The sequence below is a fragment of the Saccopteryx leptura genome, chromosome 3 (assembly GCF_036850995.1).
Source record: "Saccopteryx leptura isolate mSacLep1 chromosome 3, mSacLep1_pri_phased_curated, whole genome shotgun sequence".
NCBI lineage: Eukaryota > Metazoa > Chordata > Mammalia > Chiroptera > Emballonuridae > Saccopteryx > Saccopteryx leptura.
Window position 1 is genome coordinate 192,934,678 of NC_089505.1, and position 19,857 is coordinate 192,954,534.

General features: G+C 41.0%; 1 protein-coding gene across 3 annotated transcripts in view; it reads right to left on the bottom strand.

The window, feature by feature from the left end:
* Positions 1-19,419, bottom strand: part of DTNBP1 (dystrobrevin binding protein 1) — a 160,770-nt gene extending 141,351 nt beyond the window's left edge. The window contains exon 1 of one of the 3 annotated variants that reach the window (XM_066377102.1): positions 19,201-19,419. In XM_066377102.1, the coding sequence (XP_066233199.1) occupies positions 19,201-19,256 (56 nt within the window). In that variant the 5' untranslated portion in view covers positions 19,257-19,419. The remainder of the gene's footprint in view (positions 1-19,200) is intronic. The other 2 variants (XM_066377101.1, XM_066377104.1) reach the window with 2 other exon arrangements.
* Positions 19,420-19,857: the final 438 nt, after the last annotated feature.

Below are 19,857 nucleotides of genomic sequence, written 5' to 3' on the forward strand. Positions count from 1 at the left end.
GAGGGGGAGGGGTGGAAAAGCAGATGGGCACTTCTTCTGTGTGCCCTGGCCGGGAATTGAACCCGGGACTCCTGCACGCCAGGCCGATGCTCTACCACTTCATTTCTCCTTTTGAAACAGTGCTATGGTGTTCTTGGGGTATATTACTAAAAGTGGGATAGCTGGGTCAAAAGGCAGTTTGATTTTTAATTTTTAAGGAATCTCCATACTGTTTTCCACACTGGCTGCACCAGGCTGCATTCCGACCACCAGTGCCGGAGGATCCCTTTTTCTGCACATCCTCGCCAGCATTTATTCTGTATTGTTTTGCTCGTGAGCACCAATCTGACTGGTGTAAGGTGATATCTCATTGTAGTTTTAATTTGCATTTCTCTAATGATTAGTGACATTGAGCATTTTTTCATATGCCTATATTGGCCATTTATATGTCCTCTTTGGAGAAGTGTATATTCGTTTCTTCTGCCCATTTTTGGATTGGATTGTTTGTCTTCCTGGTGTTGAGTTTTAGAAGTTCTTTATAAATTTTGGTTATTAACCTCATATCAGACATATTGTCGAATATGTTCTCCCATTGTGTGGTTTGTCTTTTTATTCTGTTCTTATTGTCTTTAGCTGTGCAGAAGCTTTTTAGTTTGATATAGACCCATCTGTTTATCCTATCTTTTATTATATTTCACTTGCCCATGGAGATAAATCAGCAACTATACTGCTGTGAGAGATGTCAGAGAGCTTACTGCCTATGTTTTCTTCTAAGATGCTTATGGTCATGGCTTACATTTAAGTCTTTTATCCATTTTGAGTTTATTTTTGTGAATGGTGTAAGTTGGTGGTCTAGTTTCATTTTTTTGAAGGTAGCTGTCCAAATTTCCCAAAACCATTTGTTGAAGACACTATCTTAACTCCATTGTATGCTCTTACCTCCTTCCTTAAATATCAGTTGTCCATAAAGCTGTGGATTTATTTATAGGTTCTTTGTTCTGTTCCATTGATCTATATGCCTGTTCTTATGCCAGTACCAGGCTGTTTTCAGTACAATGGCCTTGTAGTATAACTTGATATCAGGAAGTGTGATACCACCCACTTTATTCTTCCTTTTCAAGATTGCTGAGAATATTCATGTTCTTTTTTAGTTGCATATAAATTTTTAGAATGTGTTCTATATCTTTGAAGTATGTCATTGGTATTTTAATTGGTATTGCATTGAATTTAAAAATTGCTTTGGGTACGCCCTGGCCGGTTGGCTCAGCGGTAGAGCGTCGGCCTGGTGTGCGGGGGACCCGGGTTCGATTCCCGGCCAGGGCACATAGGGGAAGCGCCCATTTGCTTCTCCACCCCCACCCCCTCCTTCCTCTCTGTCTCTCTCTTCCCCTCCCGCAGCTAAGGCTCCATTGGAGCAAAGATGGCCCGGGTGCTGGGAATGGCTCCTTGGCCTCTGCCCCAGGCGCTAGAGTAGCTCTGGTCGCGGCAGAGCGACGCCCCGGAGGGGCAGAGCATCGCCTCCTGGTAGGCAGAGCATCGCCCCCTGGTGGGCGTGCCGGGTGGATCCCGGTCGGGCGCATGCGGGAGTCTGACTGACTGTCTCTCCCCGTTACCAGCTTCAGAAAAATACAAAAAAAAAAAAAATTGCTTTGGGTAATATAGACATTTTAATGATGTTCGTTCTTCCTAACCATGAGCATGGTATACGCTTCCACTTACTTGTATCTTCCTTGATATCTTTTATCAATGTTTTGTAATTTTCTGAGTACAAGTCTTTAATATCCTTGGTTAAATTTACTCCTAGGTACTTAATTTTTTTGGTTGCAATAGTGAAGGGGATTGTTTCCTTAATTTCTCTGACAGTTCATAGTTGGTATATAAAAATGCCTCTAATTTCTGAGTATTAATTTTATATCCTGCAACCTTGCTGAATTCATTTATCAGGTCCAGTAGTTTTTTTGACTGCGACTTTAGGGTTTTCTATATACAATATCATATGATCTGCCAATAATGATAGTTTTACTTCTTCTTTTCCAATGTGGATACCTTTTATTTCATCTTCTTGTCTGATTGCTGTGGCTAGGACTTCCAGGACTATGTTGAATAAGATTGGTGAAAGAGGGCACCCCTGCCTTGCTCCTGATCTTAAGGGGATTGCTTTTAATTTTTGCCCCTTGAGTGTGATGTTGGCTATGGGTTTGCCATAGTTGGCCTTTATCATGTTGAGGTATGTTCCCTGTATTCCCACTTGCTGAGAGTTTTGACCATGAATGGGTGCTGGATTTTATCAAATGCTTTTCCTGCATCTACTGAAATTAGTATGTGGTTTTTCTCCTTCCTTTTGTTTATGTGATGAATCACATTGATTGATTTGCAAATATTATACCAGCCTTGCCTTCCCAGAATAAATCCCACTTGACCATGGTATATGGGTTTTTTCTTATATTATTGAATCTGGTTGGCTAATATTTTGTTGAGAATTTTAGCATCTAGATTCATCGGGGATATTGGCCTATAATTTTTTGTGTGTGTTGTCTTTGCCTGGTTTTGGAATCAGAATTATGCTCGCCTCATAAAAGGAGCTTGGAAGTCTTCCTTCCTCTTGAATTTTTTGAAATAGCTTGAGAAGAATAGGAGTTAGTTCTTCTTTGAAAATTTGGTAGAATTCACCTGTGAAGCCATCAGGCCCTGGGCTTTTGTTTGTTGGGAGTTTTTTGATAACTGTTTCGATCTCATTTGATGTAATCGGTCTGTTTAGGTTTTCTGATTCTTCCAGGTTGATTTTTAAAATATTATATGTTTCAAGGAATTTGTCCATTTCATCTAGATTGTCTAATTTTTTGGCATACAGTTCTTCATAGTATTTTCTTACAATCCTTTGTATTTCTATTCTGTCAGTTATTTCTCCACTCTCATTTCTAATTTTATTTATTTGTGTCCTTTCTCTTTTTTTCTTGGTGAGTCTGGTGATAAGTTCATTGATCTTGTTTACCTTTTCAAAGAACCAGCTCCTTGTTTCATTGATCCCCTGTATTGTTTCTTTAGCCTCTATTTCATTTATTTCCACTCTGATATTTATTATTTCCTTCCTTCTACTACCTCCGGGCTTTACTTGCTCTTCTTTTTCTAGTTCTTTTAGATGCATGGTGAAATTGTTTGAGCTTTTTCTAACTTCTTAAGGTATGCCTGTAATGCTATGAACCTCCCTCTCAGGACTGCTATTGCTGTGTCCCACAAATTTGGAGTTGTTGTATGCTCATTATTCTTCGTTTCTAGGAATTTTTTAATTCCTTCTTTGATCTCATTGTTAACCCATTCATTATTTAATAACATGCTATTTAGTTTCCGAGTTTGAGTATTTTTCAGTTTTTCTGTTGTGGTGATTTCTAGTTTCATGCCATTGTGGACAGAGAAGATGCTTGATATGATTTCAGTCTTCTTAAAATTGTTGAGACCGCTTTTGTGCCCTAACATGTGGTCTATCCTATAGAACAGGGGTAGTCAACCTTTTTATACCTACTGCACACTTTTGTATCTCTGTTAGTAGTAAAATTTTCTAACCGCCCACCGGTTCCAGAGTCATGGTGATTTATAAAGTAGGGAAGTAACTTTACTTTATAAAATTTATGAAGCAGAGTTACAGTAAGTTAAAGCATATAATAATAATTACTTACCAAGTACTTTATGTTAAATTTTCGCTAAGTTTGGCAGAATAAATCTTTATAAAACAACTTAGTATATTTAAATCTACCTTTTTATTTATACTTTGGTTGCTCTGGTACCACCTACCATGAAAGCTGGAATGCCCACTAGTGGGCGGTAGGAACCAGGTTGACTACCACTGCTATAGAATGTACCACAAGCACTTGAAAAAAACGTATATTCTGCTGCTTTAGGGTGAAAGGTTCTGAAGATATCTACTAAATCGAGTTGATCTAGTGTGTCCTTTAAGTCTGCTGTTTCTTTGTTAATTTTCTTTCTTGAGGATCTATCTAGTGATGTTAGTGCGGTATTGAAATCCCCTACTATTATAGTATTGCTGTTGATCTTGCCCTTTAAATCCATCAAAGTCTGCTTTATATATTTAGGTGCTCCTATATTAGGTGCATAGATATTTATAATGGTTATATCTTCCTGTTGGATTGCTCCGTTTATCATTATGTAGTGACCTTCTTTATCTCTTATTATAGCCTTTGTTTTAAAGTCCATTTTGTGTGATATAAGTATTGCTACCCCAGCTTTTTTTTTCATTTCCATTTGCGTGAAATATTTTTTTCCATCCTTTTACCTTCAATCTATGTGTATCTTTTGTTTTAAGGTGTGTCTCTTTTAGACAGCATATGTATGGGTCCTGTTTTCTTATCCACGCTGCTACCTTATGTCTTTTGATTGGATCATTTAATCCATTTACAATTTAGGTTATTATAGATATGTAGTTGTTTATTGCAATTTTATTCTTTAAAGTTATATTCCTCTTTTACTATATTCTTTTCCCCCTTTGATCTGTTTGATCAACAGGACCCTTAACATTTCTTGCATCATTGGTTTGGTTGTAATGAATTCTTTGAGTTTTTTTTTTTTTTGGTCCGGGAAGCTTTTAATTTTTCCTTCCATTTTAAACGATAGCGTTGCTAGATAAAGAAGTCTTAGTTGTAGGCTCTTGTTCTGCATTACTTTGAATATTTCTTGCCATTCCCTTCTGGCCTTACGTGTTTCTGTTGAGAAGTTGGATGTCATCTTTATGGGGGCTCCTTTGTAGGTGATAGCCTTTTTTTCTCTAACAGCTTTTAATATTATCACTTTATCACTTAGCTTTGGTATTTTAATTATGATGTGTCTTGGTGTAGATTTCTTCGGGTTTCTCAATGGAATTCTCTGTGCTTCTTGAACTTGTGTGATTTTTTCTTGCATCAATTTAGGGAAGTTTACAGCTATGATTTGATTGAACAAATTCTCTATCCCTTGTTCTTTTCTTCTTCAGGAACCCCTATGATGCAGATGTTATATCTCTTCATGTTGTCACTGAGCTCTCTTAAGAGTTTCCTCCGACAGAAATGGCGCTGTGAGCAGTGCGTCCGACAGATCTCCCCAAAATTTCAACAAATTCATCACCCACAGACAGAACAATCTATCCTTGGAGCATCCGGGAGTTCCACACACTGAAGGGGAAGAGGCTGCTTTCACTTGGAACTGAGAGTCGGGAGGGGGCTGAGGGTGTGGAGGAAGCTAACTGTGGCACGGACGTTCGTTCAAGCCGAGGAGGGAGTGTGCCTATGGTGAGTCAACCCATGCAAGCAACTGCCCGGCCACAATCTGCAAGCAACAGCCCGCACGTGCTGCGAGCAACCGCCCGCACACCGCGAGAAACTGCACACCCCGCGCCGCGGGCATCCCAGCCACTGGCACGCTGCGAGCGTCCCCAGCCACCTGCGCGCCCAGAACTCCCCATTCGCCTGCGCGCCCAGAGCACCCCAACCGCCAGCAGCAGGCGGGGAGTGAGCCAAAGCGAACTTCCCTATGCCCGAGCTTCTCTCCACGATGGGGCACCTCACCCAGCCATTCAAGCTAACAATCAAGCACCGGGGGAGGGGCACACAGGCAGCTTGCAGTCCATCCTGGAGCACATCTGCAGATCCAGTCGCTGAAATTAGCTTAATCCACAGTCTGCTCACCTCCCAACTGACCTACACGGCTCTAATTGACAAGATCTCTCTCAGTTCAGTGATCCAAGACAAGAGGCGTGATATTCTTTAGTGCCTCTTGCTAAAGGTGTGGGGGCAACTTCTGATTGACAGAGCTTTCATACTCAGGGATATATGCTAACAAGAGGGACTTGACAGATGTTAAGACCTGTACTGCAGGCAGCAACTAGGGCATCTTCTTCCCAGCCAAAACAGGCTACGTGTGGAAAGCCTGGGGAGAGTGGTCCCACAGAGTGCTAGGCGTGCTGAACAGGCCTGGAGGCTCATAGAAAGTCACCTTGAGAGCAACTGGCTCCCAGCCCCATCTGATTACGCTGGAGGCTGTGACTGACAGAGCCTTACCCAGAGCCCTGCGTTGAGTGGGGACACAGTGGGAACTTGCCAGCTCTTTAAGCCTCTTACTCCCCAGGCAGAGACAGCAGCAGCCTCAGAGCTGGATCACCAGGCTGCTAATTCAGAAAGGGGAGACTAGGAGAAAGGCTCCGGGAAAATGGACTCTCTCATTGTTGGAGTCTGCAAACACTAACAAGCCTTGACTACCAACGAGACTGAAGCCAAATATATGACAATGCCGTGGAGCAGTGGTTCTCAACCTTTCTAATGCCGTGACCCTGCAATACAGTTCCTCATGTTGTGGTGACCCCAAAACAAAAAGTAATTTTGGTGGCTACTTCATAACTGTAATTTTGCTACAGTTATGATTCGGAATGTAAATACCTGATATGCATTATGTATTTTCCGATGACTTTAGGCGACCCCGCTGGGGTCGCGACCCACAGGTTGAGAACCGCTGCTGTACAGTCTCATCAACTGGAAAACCCTACCTAAGCGTGACACAGGGGCAGAGCCTGGGGTACAGAGTCGCCGACCAGGAAGAGAGAGGAAAAAAAATGAAAAAGTTAACCTCTCAAAATCCAGAAAAATCCACAGACTTTATAACCTGTTCCACTATTTTTTTTTTGTTTCTTTTATCTTCTTACCTTTATTATTATTATTTCTATATCCTCCACCTTGGTCCTTTTATTCTCTGCCCATCTTATTTTTCCCCTTTCTTGAACTACACTACCCATAAGTGTTACAATTTTATTTCTTTTCTTCTTCCTTACTCTCCATGAGGGTTACACTCCAAAACCCTTAACTTTCTTTCTCTCTTTCTTTTTATTTTTTTCTTTTTTTTTTTCTTCCATTCTTTTTACCCTTTTTCTTATTTCTCCCTTTTTATTAGGTTCTTCTTTTCTCCTTTTACTTTTCCTCTCATTCAATCCTCAATCACGAACAAATTATTTAATTTGTAGCTCAACTTTTTTTATTTTTTTGTGGCATTTTGGATGCTTTTTACTTTGCTTTTTAACTCATTAGCATTCCTCCCAACCCAGGATCTCCATTCTATTTAGTCTTTGCTCCACTTAATACAATAGTTATTTTTTTTCTTTTTCCTGTTTCCATCTTATCCCTCTCATTATATCTCTTAGTCGATCATCACTTACAAGCAAATCATTTTATACTTGACCAAGATTTTTTCCTTTTTTGCATTTTGTAGGTCCCTACTTCTTTATTTGCCCCTTGAACACTTCCCCCCAACTCAGGCCCTCCGTTATAGGCAGTTTTTGTTCCATTTAGCATAATATAATTCACAGGTCATCACGATACTTTCCTAAGGAGGAGGGGAGAGGAGGGGAAGAGAAGAAAGAAAAGGGGGGGAAATAATAAATTATTTTTTGTGGGGTTTTTTATCCAAATTTTTCTTCCATTGTTTCCTTTTTTTTTTACTTTTTATTCTTTATTAATTCTCATTAGTGTTATCAACATGACCACCCTCAGATGCCATTAAGGAAATCGAACATCATGGATACAAAAGACAGAGCAGTAACACAGATAGATGTGGAAAAATCTATAGAGAAAAAAATTAATATATTGGAAACCTTGGAGCTAAATGACAGAGAATTTAAAATAGAAATCCCAAAAATACTCAGAAATATACAAGAAAACACAGAAAGGCAATTTAGGGAGCTCAGAAAACAATTCAACAAACACAAAGAATATATTTCCAAGGAAACTGAAAGTATAAAAACAAATCAAACAGAAATGAAAAACTCAATTCACGAGCTGAAAAACGAGGTAACAAGCTTAGCTAATAGAACAGGCCAGATAGAAGGTAGGATTAGTGAAATAGAAGACAAGCAACTTGAGGCACAACAGAGAGAAGAAAGAGACTCAAAAATAAAAAAATAAAAAAAGAAAGCCATACAGGAATTGTCTTACTCCATCAAAAAGAATAACATAAGAATAATAGGTATATCAGAGGGAGAAGAGAAAGAAAATGGAATGGAGAATATACTCAAACAAATAATAGACAACAACTTCCCAAGCCAGTGGAAAGAACTAAAGCCTCAAATTCAAGAAGCAAACAGAACACCGAGTTTTCTTAACCACAACAAACCTACTCCAAGGCACATCATAATGAAGATGGCACAAACCAAGAACAAAGAAAAAATTCTCAAAGTAGCCAAGGAAAAGAAGAATGAATACAACATATAAAGGAAGGCCCATTAGATTATCATCAGATTTCTCAGCAGAAACTCTACAAGCTAGAATATTTAAAGTCCTGAAAAAGAGGAACTTTCAGCCAAGAATACTATACTCATCAAAGCTATCCTTCAAGTATGAAGGAGAAATAAAACATTCACAAATACAGAAAAGATGAGGAAATTTATCATCAGAAAACCCCCACTACTGGAAATACTAAAGGGGGTTTTCCAAACAGATTCAAAGAACAAAACAAAACAAAACCACAATTAAAAGCTCCACCAAGAACACAATAAAACCGAATTTAAACTGTGACAACAAAAGAAAAAGGGGGAGAGAGGACGGAGATTAACAGTAGCAAAGGGTGATGAAGCACAGAAACACTCATAAGATAGGGTAGTACAATGAATATGGTAGGTACCCATTTCAATACTTAATGGTAACCACACTTGAAAAAACCACCACAGAAGCACATAACTTTAAAAAGGTAGCAACAGAAGAAATAAGTATGGAATACAAACAAACAAAAACAAATGATAGAAAACAAAAGAGAAAAATCAAACAAGATACAAAACTAACAGAAAGCAATTTATAAAATGGCAATAGGGAACCCACAAGTGTCAATAATTACACTAAATGTAAATGGATTAAACTCACCAATAAAAGACACAGAGTAGCTGAATGGATTAAAAAATAAAATCCAACTGTATGCTGCCTACAAGAAACACATCTAAGCAACAAGGATAAAAACAAATTCAAAGTGAAAGGCTGGAAAACAATACTCCAAGCAAATAACATCCAAAAAAAAGCAGGTGTAGCAATACTCATATCTAATAATGCTGACTACAAGACAGAAAAACTACTCAGAGACAAAAATGGTCATTTCATAATGATTAAGGGGACACTGAATCAAGAAGACATAACCATCCTTAATATATATGCACCAAACCAAGGAGCACCAAAGTATATAAGACAGCTACTTATTGACCTTAAAACAAAAACTGACAAAAATACAATCATACTTGGAGATCTCAATACACCGCTGACAGCTCTAGATCGGTCATCCAAACAAAGAATCAATAAAGATATATTGGCCTTAAACGAAACACTAGAGCACCTGGATATGATAGATATCAACAGGACACTTCATCCCAAAGTGACAGAGTATACATTTTTCTCTAGTGTACATGCAACATTCTCAAGAATTGACCATATGTTCGGCCACAAAGATAACATCAGCAATAAGAAATAATGACATCGGATCATTTACAACAAAATGGTGGGATCTTGATAACATTATACGAAGTGAAATAAGTAAATCAGAAAAAAACAAGAACTACATGATTCCATACATTGGTGGGACATACAGACGAGACTAAGAGACATGGACAAGAGTTTGGTGATTACCAGGGGTGGAGGGAGGGAGGACGCGGGAGGAAAGGAGGGAGAGGGGGAGGGGGAGGGCACAAAGAAAACTAGATAGAGGGTGACGGAGGACAATCTGACTCTGGGCGATGGGTATGCAACACAATTGAATGATAAGATAACCTAGACATGTTTTCTTTGAATATATGTACCCTGATTTATTAATGTCACCCCATTAACATTAATAAAAATTTATTTAAAAAAAAAGTTTCTTCTGCCCTGGCCGGTTGGCTCAGCGGTAGAGCATCGGCCTAGCGTGCGGAGGACCCGGGTTCGATTCCCGGCCAGGGCACATAGGGGAAGCGCCCATTTGCTTCTCCACCCCTCCGCCGCGCTTTCCTCTCTGTCTCTCTCTTCCCCTCCCGCAGCCGAGGCTCCATTGGAGCAAAGATGGCCCGGGCTCTGGGGATGGCTCTGTGGCCTCTGCCTCAGGCGCTAGAGTGGCTCTGGTCGCAATATGGCGATGCCCAGGATGGGCAGAGCATCGCCCCCTGGTGGGCAGAGCGTCACCCCATGGTGGGCGTGCCGGGTGGATCCCGGTCGGGCGCATGCGGGAGTCTGTCTGACTGTCTCTCCCTGTTTCCAGCTTCAGAAAAAAGAAAAAAAAAAAAAAAGTTTCTTCTGACTTTTTGAGTCTCTTTTCTTTTTGCTGCTCTGCTTCCGTGCCTTCGTTTATCTTGCCCTCTAACTCGCTGATTAAATCCTCAGCTTCATCCATCCTGCTTTTAATTCCTTCCATTGTGGTCTTCATTTCTGATATTGAATTTGTCATTTCTGACTGATTTTTTATTATTTCAAAGTGCTTTTTTATACTTGCTATCTCTTTAGTTGTTTGTTATGATCATCTTTGTTTTTCTAAGGTCTTTGAGCACCCTTACAATCATTATTTTAAACTCTGCATCCGGTAATTTGGTTTTATCTGAGTCATTCAAGTCCTTTTCTGAGGATTTCTCTTGATTCAATTGGGTTTCATTTCTCTGCCTTCCCATTTTGTCTGTGTATAAGAAGGGTGTGGCCACGTCGTCCAGTGGGTGTGGCCTCTGTGTTCCCTAGGTGTGGTCTGTCTGCAGGCCCACCACCCCCTCTGCCGCTGCCTCCAGCGTTTAGGTATGTGCCTTGCCAGTGCCAGCCAGCTGTGGCTGTTGCTGTGGTTTCTGCCTCTCCTCAATGGGAGGGGCTGTGTTCACGTACCTGGGTCTACAAGCCTCAGCTTTCACCCTGCTACCACAGGTGGGGCTGTGCACCACGCTGGGCGCTGCAAGCCTCAGCACCGCGGGCAGGGGTGAGCACCTTTGCTCAGCCGCAGGTCTCTGCCTATTCCCAGGCTTTCGACCCAGAAGTTTGTTTGGCTGGTACCCTGCTTCCCTTTGCTGGTATTGCTGGTTCCAGCAGAAATATTTACTTCAGATTTGGAGAGTAACCAAGCCCAGGGGTTAGGGTGCTTGTCCTTCAAAGTGTTTCTGCATGTGTCTCCTAGATTACACTCTCTTCCTGCTACTCCGATCTTCTCCTCTCTCCCTGTCCTCCAGAGCCCCTGGTGAGTGGTTGTGAAAGAGGTTGGGTCTGAGAAATCTGTCTCTTTCTCACAAACAGTATCCTGACTTGTTTCGCAGCTAAATACTGTCCATACCTTTCTTCTAGGCTCTGGGGCTGCAGGCTGAGGCTTTGTTCCTGGGGTCCAGGTCCCACTCCTCCCCATTAAACTCACTTCCCACCACGCAAGTCTCTCTGGGATGCCTTTCGCTCCCTGGAGCTGGGCAGCCCTCTCCACATTTCCGCTTTTCTTACTATTCTTTGTGTGGCTTCTTCGGTGTTCCTTGGTTAAAGAGTCCTCTTAGTTTTGTCCAAAGTTGGTTTTTCCAGATGATGGTTCTTAAAATTAAGTTGTAATCCACTTTGGTTCTGGGAGGTGGAAGTTGGTACATCCGCCTACTCCACTGCCATCTTGCTGCCCCTAATACCTGTATTTTTTAGAGATGCAAACTGATTTGTGAAAATTATAATAGACAACTTACAGAAAAGGGGCAAGAAAAAGCAAATGTGGCAATAGTTGACCACTGCTGAATCTGAACAATGGACATATGAGGTTCACTATGTTATTCCATTTTTGTGTATGTTTTAAACTTTGTAAGAAAATTTTAACAAAACAGTCTTTTAGATATTGATCTTTTCTCAACACACTTTTTCCATATAAATTGTCGATGTGTCACAATTCAGAATAGAAACTATTGGAGTCAACACAAAATAGTTAGAATGAAGTAGAAAACTGTCAATAAAGTTCAGGAGAGAAAAAATAAAGGATTAAAATGAGTCTTATTTAAAGTTAATAAAAAATAAGAGAAATCTGTCTGAGAAATCTGTCTCTCTCAGATATATTTAAAAAGTAACAAAAAAAGTAAAAATGTCCTTCCTGAAATACATTCTAGAGCCTGACTTCAACTGAAAATAGCTAACCATTTTTTATTTTGGTTTAACTACTCACGTTTCTCACAGTGACCCTGTGCTGGAACAACCCACTAACAGTTTATTTAGTTCACCACAATGTCACAACGCACTGAGAAGGAAATGCTGATCCAGGTGTCAACACCCCGGTTTCCTCAAACATTAAATGGTAGTATTATACTGACCATAATGATTTGCCACAAGAATTAAACAGAATTCCAAATATGACTTTGCCAGCATTCTATAAACTATAGAACTTATTAAAATAAAAAGTATTACCATCAAGAAAGGTAAGAAATTAAATATTACATTACGGGACCAAAGTGAAATAAAGTGGAGATTCCCCCCACACCAGTTCCTGTAAAAGGCTTCTCCTCTGTTCCTAATCTTCCAAATACCATAAACCCCCAGGAAAATATAAGTACTGCTATGTGAGTATATCCATATATAGACTTAAGTGAGCCACTTGACAATTATTTTCTACCAAAAGCAACTAATGCACCCTTGAGTTCAAAGCACTAACCTCAAATTCATCATAGTGCTTCAATAATTTATTTTTAGATTGTCCCAAAGACTTGACCTTAATTTGACACCAGCAGTATTTCTTTAAGCTCTGTAGAAAATACTAACATGGAGGCATCTTACTAAGAAATGGAGGTAATTAGCAAAACTGCTTAGACAAAAATTTTAAAAGTAGATAAATAGAATGATACATAGACTATGATTGAAGAACAGAAAATGTGCTTTCTCTAGCTGATTCAGTGGCATGGGGTGACCTTGCTCGCATTCTATTTATTTTGCACCTCTATTTTCTACTTGTTTAACCTCATCAGCTATTATAAAAGGTGAGGATGACTGCTTTAAAATAACACAAAACAAATTACTATTATTGTCATTTAGGTTCAATTCCTTTAATTATGTTCATGTCTCCATTATCCTGACTTTAAATTCTGTTTATGAATACAATCTACTATACCTTCTCATTAATGCTCATTTTTTTTCTTTATTTTAAAATAAGTTAGGGAAACACAAAAGCATCAATCACACTTAACATATGACCCCTAAGCTATGAACTCTGAGATGCACAGACTCAGGAAAGGAAGAGAAATTTAAACTACATCCTAATCAATACACTGTTTAAGTTCTGACTTCTGAGTTTCTTAAATTTCTAACTGACTTTTGGATGTCAAGCTGTTATCTCACAACAAACTCACTGTCAACTGCTCCTTCTCTCTTAAAACTACTCTTAAATTTTTTTATCTTGATAAATGACACTATTTATTTAAGATATTCCAAAATTAACATCCTCAATTTCTCTGCCTTTTTCACTTCCTACATCTCACTGTTTACAAATATGACCAGAACCTATGAAGTTCATGCCTTCCTTTGAATTTCTACCAGCACTGCCTTATCCTCTCTCCCCTGGCCCATAATGAGAGCCTCCTATATAATCTCCTTGATCCCTACATCTCAAGTCCTCCCATCACACTGCCTCCCAAACTATCCTTTCAGAAATCCAGATAGGCTCACGCTGCTCCCCTCCACAAAAACCTTCAAAAGATTCAGTCAACATAAAAATAAACCAGGACTACCCTATACAAAGTCACAATCACCCATTCCCAATCCCTTTTAACCTGCTTTATTTTTATTGATAGTATGTATGACCTTCTAGATACTTGTCTCCTGCCACTAGAATGAGTACAGGGACAGTATTTGCTGTCTGGTGTGTTCTCTGCTATACTGCTAGCTCCTAGAATAATAGAAAGAAGTCAATCAATATTTAATAAGTGAATTAACCTAGCAAAGCACTGAAGATCCTCTATTATCAGTCACTAAACTTCCTTTCTAGGCTTATCTCCCACAACTGCTTCTATTTCTGAAAGGCCCTTACCCAAATCTATCACAATTCCTTCCTCATTCATAAGGCGACCAACTTTTTTACAATGAAAAGGAGGACAAAAATAAATTGAAGAAAACGGTATCGTAAAAGAAACATTTTATTCATTGCAACAATATGATAAATGCATAACAAAATATTTGTAATACTTTATATTGTAATTATGCTTACATGCCTATTAATTTTTAATAATCGTAAGAAAAAGTACTCATTTAGTAAAACTAAGTATCAAACAAAGCCACTAATTTGGAGTTATATTTGGGTGTATTTATCATTTTCTAATTAAAAAACATCTATTTTATGCAACCATTTAATCAAAGTGTTATTAATAGATATGGTTTGAGGATAGATTTCCACTTTAAAACTAGAATTTTGAAAAAATACTTGTAAATAAAATTATATGTATTTGGAAATTATTAAATAGCTAATGAATTAATAAAACGTGAATTGTGCTTCCCTATGATTGAACATTCACTGTGAAAGAAATAATTGTGAGTCTACAATATCGTATGTGCCATGTCATGTTTCAGTAAGAAGTACACAAAGCCATTTGCACGCTCAGTATATCTTGCGCTCTCTTAAGGTCTCCCATGCAGAGTGCATGTGTCTCATAATCGCATCTCGCTGCACTGTACTGATCCTTGACGAATCATCATGTCAAATACAAATACATCACATCACATGCAAGGGATCAACTCTGCATCGATCAACTACAGACATTTACAGATTAGTCTTCCAATATCAAAAAGGATGACATGTAGGAGGACACTTTTCGAGGGAGGGTAGAACTTACCAAAAGAAGGACCATCTTCCCAAAAAAGAGGACAATTAGTCACCTTATTATTCAACAAGGCTCAGTTTAGAAGTCAACTTGTCCCTGAAGCCTCCTGCAAATGCACCTGAATTAATGACTCTTTTTCTCTAGGCTCTCTTAACACATTTCTTGTATCTTTAACATTTGGCTCCCTCTTCCTTGCTTTACATTACCACCAGTCTAGGACAGCCAGAAGGGCAAAATCCTTTTAGTTGATTTTGCAGCCCCACGATGTAGCTCAATATATAGACACTGCATAGCAAAGACTATGCAAAAATGACTGAGCTTGTGACCTCTTAAAACATTAAAAAAATAAAATTTAAAAAAGCTAAGATAAAGGACAGTTTGAGTGCCTAGCCTAGTGTTTGGCACTTGGTGGGAACTCAGTGAGTATCTACTAGATCAAGTTGAATATTTCGATAGCTTTTGCTTATTAAAAAGGTGAATAGTCCTGGAAAAGTCAACATTTCAGGCAAAACCTCACCATCTACCACGCCCTCATCCCAGCGTGGTAGATGGTGAGGTTTTGCCTGAAATGTTGACTTTTAATAGACTAAATTAGTCTATTAAATAGATCCTCTCCTTTGAGCAGGTTTTGATACTGTTGGAGAGGAGGAGAGTGAGTGTATGAGGCAGGAGTGGAGGCTGGTGCTTTGAGGGGCAAACACCTAATGTTCTGATTGCAACTAGTAGTAACATGTTTCCTATCCGTATCCACAAGAACTGCAGAGCAGTACAAACAGGAAATGCCAGCCAGTGACAGGCAGCTATAAACCACAAATTAATCTGATTTTCAGTTCCTTGAAAGGTTTTGCATGCCTGAATACTTCAATTCTGAGGCCTTTGAAAATAACGTCTCCAAAGTTAAAAATTAAAGACCAGGGTGGGCAGCGGGAGCCTGCAGGGCCCAGTGCTCTCACGCTGCTATCTTCCCTGGCTGCTGAATGAATTGGCTAGTCATGGAGGAGGGACAGCGCCACCACTGTTTCGCCTGCAACACCTGCCCCTACGTGCACAATATCAACAGCAAGGTAAAAAATCAGAATTATCCAAAGCTGATAAGAGGTGAATGATGTGCTTGGTGGAGCAGCTGCCCAGGAGAATGCTGACTCTACTGCAGAGCCGTGTCCCAAACGTGAACATCCTTGTGCCCATTTCATGCAGCTTCAGACCCACTCTGCAAATGAGCCAACAGCTACCTTCTACAAGAGCTGCAATGCTCAGTGTGGACACTGCCAGTCTGGTCCAGCTGCATCAGTGTCTATCTTATTCCCCAGAGTGGATTCCCAGCTGGGAGCGAGCATGGTATGTCCAGAGGGTCTTTGCTGGTGTGGCAGAAAGCTAACCTTTTTAGGGTCGGTGGCCAAGATGCCAGGTAATGAACAGCCCATCTGCCAATCAGTGGATGAACTCATTGATGTCCAGGAGGATTTTGTATGTGGGGAGGATTATCCTTAACTAATTACATGCTGTTTAAGGTCCTGGTCATTCATCTTGTACATTTATTGGGCAATTCACATTCTTTTAACATCAACCAACACTCTCAAACACTTACATTGCACAATAACATAAAATTTAGTACATTAATTGTTCCTAAATACTTGTTAATTGCAAACTTATTAATCAAAATTCATTCCGATTCTTTAACTTAAAAGTTTAATACTGGGGAGGGGGGAGGAAGACCAAGGTGGATGTGAATTGTGCACTTCAGTCTATCTAAAAGTTTCCTCAGAGCACAAGCCAGTCCCTAAAAAGCAGATGTTCTACATAAATTTTCCAAGATTCCAAAGAGTTCTAAGTGAATTAAATCCAATCAGGACTCAAGTGAGGCCCAGAACCAATCCCCTCAATCCTATTAACATCAGAAAGGAACATAATTTCTAGATTTGTCTCAATTTTGACATTTTATGAATAAAAATTTACTAAAAATGCCACAAGTCCATGGACAACCTATAGTCCCCTGCTGGCCACCAGCAATCTCTATACTGCCCTTAACTGATGATCTTTAGCTGTATTCTAAGTTTGAATGGAAGGTAGAAATTCATGGTATTCATCAGATATGCTTTAATCACTAATGTGATATTCTCTTGTGAGAACAATAAAGAATAATTTTATTTTACTTAGAAGAAAAGGTACTTTTTCTACATTTAAGCTCCAGTTATAGAAATTTTCAGAAACTGAAAATGAGCACCGAGATGAGGATGCTGCTCTCAGTGACGATCAAGAACACTGGCCACCCTGAGCACTCAGAAAACACCAGCCCTTTGATTCTATTGATGGGTTCCTCTGGGGAAACCTGAACCCTTAAAGTTTCCAATCATTTGAGCTGCTCTTGCTTCTATGGGCATTAACACCAAGTGCTCTACAGAAACGCCAGGTCCAATTTGATAATTTGGGGAAGTGAGAGCCATGTTCCTTTCATCTCTGAATCCCTCAGGGACTTGATGCAATTTGCACCTGTGCTGTGTTTAATTTCATCTTTTCTCAGCAAGGCAAAATATTCAACTGTGTAAAATAGGTTAACCTCAAGGTAAGTACATAGAGTTTACTAAAATAAATTGAGTGGGTTTTCTTGGTAAGAACTGCATAGGGATTTGAGGACCTGACAAAAGTGAACATTGGAGTTTAGAATTTCCAGTCAGCTGGAAGACAGCTATCACTCAGAGACGAGTGCCTCTACCAGGTAACAGGTACACACTGGCAGTCTTGTGGTTGTGAGGCAAGAGTGACCTGTACAAGGAGAAAGCCAACAAAGGGCCTAACTAGAATGAAAGCCCTCTGAGGATGTCTAATCCCAAACTGGCCCTACTCTGTGGCATCTTTCAAGAAGTCAGTTTCCATGGGGTTCTAATCAGATCCCTTCAATCCTCTCCCTCAAGTCAGGTTATCCAGCTTTCCTGGGATGGTTTGGGTCCAGAGTCCATATTCCCAGGTAAGTTTAACTTTCTTAAGGAAAGATCAGATGTATGAACGTGTTCTGAGGCAACCACGGCACCTAACAGAAAATGGACCATTATTCTATCAAGGAATTTCTTGAAGTAAAGATAACAGGGGTGTATCATGCTCATGTTACAAGTAGACCATTCCAGCATCATACTAAAATTTTCAATACAATAATTTATATTCTGAAAAGAAGTTACTATTTTAATTTAAAGGGGGAAAATGTAAACATGCAAGCATGCCATCAGTGAATGACTTCTAGAGATACACTCCTTTAATTATTATTAGGACTACCAAAAGCACCAAAAAGGCTTTATATGCTGGAAGTGCTCAACTACTTGCCAGGTTGTTACTACTTGACACACAAAAGGCAAACAATATAAACATTTCTGTCCAGAAAGATAAAATTTTAGCTAACATCTTTCTCATTAGAAATTTAAAACAACATTTTCAAGATGCCCTTGTATTCAGAGCATTTGCCGAAGAATTTGTAAGCTAACAGATCCTTTATGAAGGTGATAATCTTTTTAAAGTAATGTAAAAAAATAAAATGAATTAAGCACTAAGTAGTAACAATGGTAACAGAGAGTAATCACAATATGTTTTACATGTTAATTCATTAATCCTCACAATAACCCTTCCTAGGGTCATGGAAACAGGCAATTCGAATAACCTGCATAAATATGTTTGCTTAAGAGGCAGAGATGAGAACCTGTTATTCCCTGACTTTGCCGCACACTGGAGTCACCTGGGAGTCTTTAAAACTCCATTCCCGGTCGACTTGAATTGGTATGAGCGGCGACCCAGGCATCAAGATAATTAAAGGTGCCCAGGTGATTCGCAAAGATTGGGAAGCGCTTCGTTTCTGCTCTTAACCACTAAGCACTAATAGTACTGCCGCAGTTGTTTCTTCCCTGAGGCGCTCAAACCGGGGCAAAGGGAGAGAAAGAAAGCAAAAGGGGAAGAAGGAGCGACCTTGGCAAGCGCTACGGCTCGAGCTGAAAGTGGACGCGGACTGCTCGGCCGCGGCCGGGGGAAGCTGCGGCGCCGGGGCCTGGGAGGGGCGGCGGTCCCGCTGCAGTGGGAGCCTCAGCAGCACCGAGGCCCGAGCAGGCAGGAGTCCCGGGGGATTCGGAGAGGGCCGCGGGGCCACATTCCCGCGGGAAGGATGCCCTCTCTCACGTGACTCCCCGCCGCCGGGAGGGGTCCCGCGCTGCCCCAGCGTACGACATGGCGTCCCAGCCCACCCGGCGCGCGAGTTGGGGCCAGCCCGTTGGGACTCAAGTTACTTTGTGCTACCGGGCCAACGCTGGAAGTCCATTCCTTTCCTCCGCGGCGCGGGGCTGGGATGGGAAGCACGATACAGGGCTGGACCCGGGTGCGGGGACGACAGGGAGGCGGCGTCCCGGGAGGACGGTCAACTCCTCGGCCCGGCCCAGGCGCCCCGCTCCCTTTCGTCCCCACCATATACCCACCCGGAGGTGAAATCCTGCTGCACGCTCAGCAGCCGCTCGCGCAACGTCTCCAGCATCTCCGCCGCCGCCACCGCGTCCCCACCCTCAGGTCTGAGGCTGCCGCCGCCCTCGGCTCCGCGCACCCGTCACCCGCGCGCTCCGCACTCGCGCAGCCCGGCCCGGCCCGGCCGGCCCGCCCCTGTTCCGCGCCGCAGCCCCTTCCGCCTTTCGCCGGCTCGCGCGCCTTCGCCACGCCCCTCCCCGGCCCGCGCAGCCGCAGTGGGCTGTGCCGGCTCGGGCTGCGGAAAAGGAGCGGTTCGTCTCTCTCTGCCAAGAGGCTTGGATGGCTGCTCCAGCCCAATTCAGGCCCTCTCATTTCTCTCTTCAAAATGGAAGAGCTATGGAGAAAGAATGTTTTAAGTCGAGGGCTCTTTTGAATGCAATGTTGATTTTTACGGTTTGGAGGAGGGTTAGATGAATTCTGACAAAGCGTAAACCTCCCTGTAGGAAATCGTTTCCAGGACGCTAGGTCAAAAGTCTGACCCCACTGGTGTTGACCTTCGATAGGATGGTTAATCATTCTAAGCCTCTTTCTTCACTCATAAAGTGGCAATAAGAATCAACTGTTTCTACATCCTCACTTTCCACTCTCTCTTCAACCTGCTCCATCAGGCTTCT